Source organism: Protopterus annectens, chromosome 4.part0, assembly GCF_019279795.1.
Source record: "Protopterus annectens isolate FY-2018-M chromosome 4.part0, PAN1.0, whole genome shotgun sequence".
Taxonomy (NCBI): Eukaryota; Metazoa; Chordata; order Ceratodontiformes; family Protopteridae; genus Protopterus; species Protopterus annectens.
The window spans coordinates 853,282,021-853,290,644 of NC_056733.1; the positions used below are offsets into that span (position 1 = coordinate 853,282,021).

At 39.6% G+C, this 8,624-nt stretch overlaps 1 protein-coding gene across 1 annotated transcript in view; it reads right to left on the reverse strand.

Moving 5' to 3' along the window:
• The window catches only part of NT5C (5', 3'-nucleotidase, cytosolic), a 166,361-nt gene extending 158,298 nt beyond the window's left edge, over nucleotides 1-8,063 (reverse strand). Inside the window, exon 1 of the mRNA XM_044068813.1 lies at nucleotides 7,781-8,063. Coding sequence (XP_043924748.1) covers nucleotides 7,781-7,978 — 198 coding nt within the window. The 5' untranslated portion in view covers nucleotides 7,979-8,063. The remainder of the gene's footprint in view (nucleotides 1-7,780) is intronic.
• Nucleotides 8,064-8,624: the final 561 nt, after the last annotated feature.

Genomic DNA, 8,624 nt, shown 5'->3' on the forward strand with positions numbered 1-8,624 from the left:
CCTCCCTAGCTGATGTGTGTGCTCACAGAAGCAAAAGCCTGTTATTCACACACAAACACCATGGCTACCATGGAAACACAGCTTGGTATAGCCAAGCAAACACTCTTAATCCAGACTGCCATTCCCCATCAAAGTGGGCAAACTAGTGTAGGCTGCTCACCCTAAGCCTCCTTCATCAGCTACCCTGGATCCCTGATCAACGATCAACCTAGGTTGTCTGAATCAAAGTCAGTGCTTTATCCCTCTGTATCATGGAGCCAACTCCTACCTCCACCTCCTTTATTGCCCTTTTGCATGTGTCCATGTACTGCATATGTTCCAGCTTCCCATCCCATTTTACCTTTTTCATGCCCTATTTTTTACCCTACCACTAGACTCGCATTTCTATAAAGCCACACTAGCCTTCTCCTTTGCTCTGTGTTTATCTCTTCCTCACACCCTTGTCCATAGCCCTGAATACTCCATTTCTGACCCACTTGCATTGCTTGCTCAATCCCTCTGTATCCTGCCAGGCCATTAACTTATCTTTGATCCTCTTCTCAGGCTCTTACATAGTCCAAAATCTACAAAATCCTGCACTGTCACATTTATTGTTTTTCCCTACTCCAAACTACAGTTAAGATCACTGTTGGTTAAACACACCTTTATATGGACCTCTCCAAACCCCTCTGCCCTAATTAGAACCATGTCCAAAATTTTACAAATGCTGGTACAGTCCTGCACCAGCTAGATGAACCAAACCCCCATAGTTCAAAGTGCTCGGTCACCTCCCGCTGGAAACTGTGCCTAGTGCCAAGACAATTCAATTTACCCCCATTGTTCAGAACTATCTGTAGTGTAAATAAAAAATAGAGAGAAAATCACTTTGTTTCTGCAAATTTTATTTAGCAGGAGAATTAACATAATTATCTAATTAGTTTACCCTGTAATTTAAAGAAATTAGCCAGAAACTGACATGGTAGCAGGCCTGCAATGCTACCAATTAGCATTACAGTCTCACTTCTGGACCTGAGACACAACAACTCTATCAACAATCAAGATGCCCGAGAGCTCAAGTCAGGTCTGAAGGGGGTCACCTACCTTAAAACAAATTATTTTTAATCAATCTGATCTGGGAGTGGGAAGACAGTCTGTATGTATCTGCAGCAGGACCACTAGCGTGATCACAGCAAAACGATGATGGTAGTAGGTATATATGTGCAAAACAAAAGCAAGGGCAAAATAACCCGAATATATTACTTCTAGAAAAAATTCCTTCATGCAGTCACAGTCAGACACTGAAAATGTACCCATTCGGAAAGCTGTAATTCGGTGGAGGGGGGGGGGGTTAGTCTCATACCTCTCAACCTGTGGACACTGAAAATAAGAACAAATGCACGTGAAAAACAGGAACATCCAGCTAAAAATCTGGATATCTAATTGGCATAAAATTTGAATACCAAATAGCACATAACTCTTCCCGCTTCTAGTGGGAATGTGGGGTACTACTCAGAAATAGGAAACTACTCAAAAACACGTTTAAAAAGCAGTGTGTGATAACATTGATGAAAAAAAAACAAACACATTATCAAAGAGATAGTGTACAGTCTGTACATTTTAATAAACTGTATCGCAAAATTATACCACACAAGGTTGATAATTTTTGCTTCAGAAAAGCAGCTGTAATGTGTGTCTGTTTCTTTATATTATAGTTGCCACTACTATATTGGTCATGTGTTTTTCTGTGTACTAGACTGATCTGAAAAAAAAATCACATGATGAGGGGATTCACAAAATTGTGTAATGGAGTAAACTGAGCCTGAAAATAGGGACATGCCTCCAAAAACAGGGACATCCTAAATCAAGTCTAAAAATATGAAGGTTATTCCAAAACAGGGACAGAGGTCTGGCTAGTCTGTTTGTTAAAGTTAAATGATCATGTCTGGGTAAGCTGTGTGTGTGAAATGAGCTAAATACAGTATCACAGATAGAATTTATTTAAATTGATCACAGTAAAATAACTGTGGGGTACAAGTATAAATGAGATATTTGTAGTAGTATTAGTCTCTTTGTAAGAACAATTAAACTTCTGTTGCTTAATCACAGTGAAATGCTGATGGAAGAGGGACCCTGCACATATACCTGTTTAAGTAAAACAAGCTGAATATTACTATGGGCAATTTTTCTTTTACTTGACCACAGCTGAACAACTGAGAAGTACCTATTTAAAGATAGTGACAGCATTTAGTCTATAAATGAAACCAAATGACCAAGAATGCTACAGTTAAACAATTATAGATTTTTGACTGTTAGGGGCACTGTGCACATTTGTACTTGTGTTTGAAACAAGATGACACAAATTACTATGGGTATATTTTCTTTCATCTGATCCTAATCAAATGTTGGAAGTATACTTGGTCAAAAAGCAGTTAATGTGGGGGTGGGGAATATGCCATCTGTGTCTGTCAATGGATCATGGTTAAATGATCATGGGTCTGGATTGTAAGGGACAATATCATATGTGAAACAAGCTGAAATGCATTACTGAAACCGTGTCTGTTTCAACTGATCAAAAACACAGAACAGTCTTTCTGCAAGATGCAAGTGGCACAGGCAAGCACAAACTTCTGAAATCTGTCCATCGCCCAGAATTCTTTTGTAAGGAGGACAGATGGTCAACAGGGCTTTGAAATGTTGTGTCAGAGTCTTACACAGGACTACTACAAAAACAATAGGATCTGGCTTAGGAGTCTCTAACCAAACTATACAGTACCTAGTTGGTCAGAATATCCATTCTGATTTCACTGGTGATACAGTCTGATGCCACTCTGATTTCACTGGTGATACAGTCTGATGCCACTCTGATTGCATCTTTCAACATGTCTATTAGGGGAAAGGATCACCCAGAAGGCTTGCAGGATAAACACTCAGTCCTTCAATGAGCCAACTACCTTTCTGCAGCACCATATGGAAGTACTTGCCAAATTCCAGGTCATCTAGGTGAGAATATTTGGGAGCTGGTACCTTCCTCTTTGTCGAGGTCTTCAGTGGGAAATTCAACGGAAGATTCTAAGTGCTTTGTTTTGGATGATGCTTTTCTGGGCCTCTTCGAAAAGGCTCCTGGTCTAAGTAAGGAATGATATACTCTTTTTGGCGAGGACTAATGAACAGGAAACTGCAGGAGTCCTGATGATTTAAGGTACCGAACCCGGGACTGTACGTGTGAGATTATCTGTGAAAGGAATCTGAAACCCCCAAATATGGTTGTAACATTGCTGTGGAAATGGTCAGTTCCTGATGCTGCTGCTGCATCAAGGCAACTATAGATAGAGTTATAAAGTACTGATGGGTCAAAAACTTGTTAACGAGGACCTCAGGTGATCAACCCAAACTTATCAAGACCAGTGTCAGCAGAATCAATACTGTCAAAAAAAGTGTCAGCATGTAGGTGCCAATGACATACAGAAAATCTAAACAGGGTCATGCACCACTGGATGCAATGACAGGAGAACATACAGTGCTGGCAGACTGACACAGATACTGACAGGAATGAGGATGATACCAGCGATGTAACAAATATTAATGCTGGAATACTTAGCACTGACAGCATGGGTGTTCTGGCAGCCTACAACCTGGGAAACCATGTCAGATGGAAGATAACCAACAGAACGAATAGGGCTAGGGGATGAGGAATTCCAGCACTTGCAACAACTTGCCTCCTCCTTTGCTGGATATTGTCCCAGCTCTCCTGTATAAAGGGGTGAGGACAGGGAATAATGGACTTTCTAGTCTGTACTTTGACAATAGCTTCTGTTACAGGAAGAAATCGAAGGTGACAGGTCTGGGATATGCTTTCTCTGGGGAAGCTGCAGAACAGTTGTGGATGGTAAAGCTGACTCCACTATGAGAATAGCAGGAGTCTATTCCCCACAGTCTGTAGGAGACACCTTCACCATAGCTTTTTGGTTCACAGGGAGTGCTTGTGCTTCTTGACAGTTTGGACGAGTGAAAGGTGCCTTGAAGCTTTGGAAACTGTCTGTCCATTATACACCTGGTAGGATATAACCCATATAGCTAAGGCTACTGCAGGAATTATTTGAACATCTACTGTTGTGGTAACTTCAACTTACACAACTGTACTATCCAGCTTGAGGAAAAGATGCTGGGTGTTTATACAGTGAAAAAACTTATAAAGAAATGGTAGGTACCCCACGACAATCGAAGCAAACCTCTTAAAGTCAGTTAAAAAATGTACTTCTTTAGTCCAACAAAAAAGTAAGCGCTTTCGCGTCACCAAGGACACTTCTTCAGACTTTAAAACAGTTACATAAGATTCAAAATCCCTTTAAATACCATTTTCTTTTTAGCAGAAGCCAATAAGGAGGCTAATAAAAATCACAATAGGAACTCTTGTAAAATTTCCTACAAAACTAATGCTGTTTATAACCAACCTCAAAAATATACAAACATATATATATATATATATATATATATATATATATATATATAAATATAAAATATATATAGAACGGCATGTGAAAAAACATATGAAAAGATATATAAAAAACACCTTTATAATCCAACGATAGCATGTATATATGTAAATAAATGTGCTTGTTCATATATATACACCATGTAGTTACTAAAACTTGTAATTAGTGACTTAAAAACATCAATAACTACACTAGATGTTAAGTATCATATGCTTCATATACAGTTATGTTGATATACCACTGGAGAAAATGTATTCTTATACTTCTAAAAAATGTTTGTGCCACTGAAAGTTAGTGCTTCAGAGGTCGATCTAACAAAAAAGGCTTCAATGAGACCCTGTCATGTAGGCCATGTCCTCTATCAGCCTGTAACCTAATTACCTTACTTCCCCTCCTCTTGGATTTAATTAAGGTTAAGTGGATAATTAGGTTACAGGCTGATAGAGGACATGGCCTAAATGACAGGGTCTCACTGAAGCCTTTTTTGTTAGTGTAGTTACTGGATCAAGAGCTCATCAAAAGAACCTATGTGCCAATACAAAATAAAAGAGGTAATGAAAAAGGCCACTGAAAATAATAACTTCATAAGACTTTGGCGTGTGAATCACAAGCTTAGTTTATCATCTCATCTGAAGGATGACATGCTAAGGATTGGGAGGGTGGCCTAATGGTTAAGGCGTTTGCCTTACAAATGCAAGGTGCAGGGTTTGAGTCACACAAGGGATAATTGGCTAGGCTTGAAATGGCTCGCAAGAGCAGTTAGCTTAGTACTAACCTATGAACCTATAAGGAGTGCAGCACCCAACTAATGCTGCAGTGCAGAGTCAACAATTCAATCACCTGGGTTGAGAATAGAACCCACAGCTCTCTGGTCTTCCTGCATCAAAGGTGAGTGTTCATAGGTTCATATGTGCTTACTAGGCTGACGACCACAAGGGCCTTTTTAAGCCTAGCCATGCATCCTAAATCTCTGACAAGTTCTGGTACTCTTGATGAAAGATTCATCCCAATGAACCCATTCAGTTGTTTAGCCATGTATGAAAAAGCACTTCAGTCACCAAAATGAAAGAATAACCCCAACGGCCCCATGAGTAGTTTGCCCACATATGCACAACCACTCAAATAACACCAAAATGAAACCTTTCCCCAATGACGTCTCCAGGAGTTTGCCAATGTATGCACATGCACCAAAATGAAACATTTCCCCAAAATGACCCCTTCAGTCTTTTGTCCTTTTATCCAAAAGTACTTCACCTACATCAAAATGAATAATTTCCTGTGTGATCCCTTCAAGTGGTATGTATCATGTATGCACAAAAAACAAAATGAAAACTAGAACCCTGACAACCACTTCACTGACACAAAACTGAATAATTTTCCAAATGACCCGTTCAGTAGTTTGTCCCAGTATGCGCAAGCACTTCACTGACATTTCCCATGGTGATCTTTTCAGTGGTATGTCTATGTATGCATAAACACCAAAATGAACCATTTCATTAGTACGTCCTTGTATGCACAAGCACTTCATTGACACTAAAACGAAAAATATCCTCACACACGTCCAGCAGTATGTCCCTGTATAAAACATTGTGTGCTACTCTTACAACACTTAATACTGACTGTATAGACAGTATAGGAATGAATAGGTCAGTAGGGTGTGGGGGTGGCAGCCTTGATAATTAGAAGGGAGGATCAGGACCAAAAGAAAAATAAAGATACAGGTATATCAGTCACAATATGTTCAGCTCATGTTCTGCACCCATTTCCAGATCTATTCTTGGAAAAAAAAACAAGATAATAGAACACTTCACAACAGGTGTTCTCAATTATTATTATTTTTTTTTTTTTGTGGTCCACAGGATTGACCCAGTGGCTACCCTTTCTAAAATATCCATTTGTTTCCCCATCAGAGGCAGACAGTTCGCTCTGCAGTTGAAACATGAGTTAGGAGGCCAATCTGCAGATCCTGTGAACTGTCCTATCCCTAGCCTGTATGAGCCATTGCTGCTGCCTTTGGAAATACACATTTCTGCAACCCCTGACACTTGCAGTGGAAGCATACTAGGCTCTTTATACTGCAGCGATACACAGCAAGAAGTAGCGCCAATGCAGCAAGCCAAGCTGGCTCCCTTTCCCCAGAATGAGCACACAGGCATTGGCTGCTAACTCCCATTCTCCCCCACCCAGTCCATGCAGCACCCATACTGTTAGTCTATCACTGCACCACAGGGCTGGAAGAATTTTTAATCTCTTGTCTCTAATGTCAGAGAAAAAGGCCCAAAATCAGGAACACTTTTAAACACTGACATTTTTCACTTATAAAGCTGGAATAATATTTCCCTTAATGTGCATTTTGTAAAGTGTGTCTGTTCTGTGACAAAATCAATTTTTTTTGAACAGGCACAGCAAAATGTTGCAGCCAAATGTTTCCTGAAAAAAAAAATCAGAAGATATTGAGAGCATAGCTTTCAAAAATGTACCTACAGAATTAGGGGCAAAGCAAGAAAAATAGCAATAGTAGGGATTTAAGGGCATTTTAAATGCTTGTACCACTAGCTTAAAAAAGATGACATAAAAGAGAATATGAATTAACATGTATTTTCTGTAAAAGAATACTGCGACTGTTAAGTAATGACTGTAATCCACAAGCCACTTTAAGAGTGGCAGTGCAAAACTTAGTGCCAAAATTAAGGACGGCCCCCAACAAACGGCGTTGAGTTACACTTTAGAAGTACAGTACAGCTGCAAACTGGCTTTGAGATGCTGCAGCTTAGCTTACGTAGGGCATCAGAAATAAATTACTTATTATGGAGCAAATGAAAATACCGCTGACCTAATATATACACATTGCATACAGAATACTACATACGTTTGTACAGGGACACAAGTTATGTGCGTGCAAGCATACGTGTACCACTTTTTTCGCCATGTTTTACGATCTGTTCCTAGTAAATTACTGGTTTTCTGTCAAACTTTTGAGGAGTACAGTCATTAAACAATGACAAACAGATGATTTCTAGACATCATATCCGTCAGAAAATTGTATGCTAACACAAATCCTGTTACTGTAATACCTTTCCGGGTTTATAAAGGTTATTTATACCCCCGATTTGGCGTCTTTGTTATCAGAATTCTTGCACTGAGAGGTTGAAAGGAATGAAAAAAATAGCACACACGCGGATATGTTTGACCATTTTCTTTCGCTAGCCGTAAGCTACAATCATCACACTTACATTGTGGCATAATTCTGCTTAGTGAGGTTATAAATAATGTACTCTTGCTGTAGAGCTCTGAGCTCTTGATCGTACCTCCAGATCTGGTCGCAACTTGCTGTACTGCTCAGTCAACGCGAAGCCCCTCCGGTCAGCAAGTGGTACATATGGTTCACCAGGATACTTAGCCCGGTAAGACCGTAGAAATCCACCTTCGAAATCCGATAACACACCATCCATGTCCAGTAGCACACGGAGCCGCCGTGTACCCTGCTTAGTTATATTAACAGCCATTGCCTAAAAGTTACAAAGCTGTACACGGTCTACCGGTACTGTTTCACGTGTCTCAAAAAAGGCGGATTATTCCTTCCCTGTTCTCTTGTCTCGTGGTTCAGATTTTATTACGCAGTGCGTGGTGGTGGATTTACAGATAATTTGCTTAAAATGTGTATTTTACTGTTAATTCTTACTCGTGGGATTGCGCGCTAAACAGTGTGCATCTCAACAATTAATCACGCAAACCCACAGCAATACCCTTAGGACAAATTTTCATAACACCTAACTAAAATATGGGTGCAGTTAATTACAAATACATATTGTTCCCGTACCTCTCAGCACAAGAAATGTGGACAAAGAAATAGGGCCAGATGTTAAATATTGCTCCCATAAAGTTAGAAAGTTACTAGAATAACATGTTTTGAATGATTATGTATTTTCTGAAGGAAATGAAGTCTGAAACTCAAACGTATGTCAGAAAACCACAACATGTTACAAGCAACAGATCAAAAATGTGAGGCAAAAATCTGGACATTGTGCAAAAATGTAGGCAGTTCAGAAATATGATTGTTTATCAAGTCATGCGAGACTGCACCTGAAATGCACCAGTCCCTGGAGACTTTTAATGTTCAATAAATAATAAAGACCTACAACTTGCACAGGA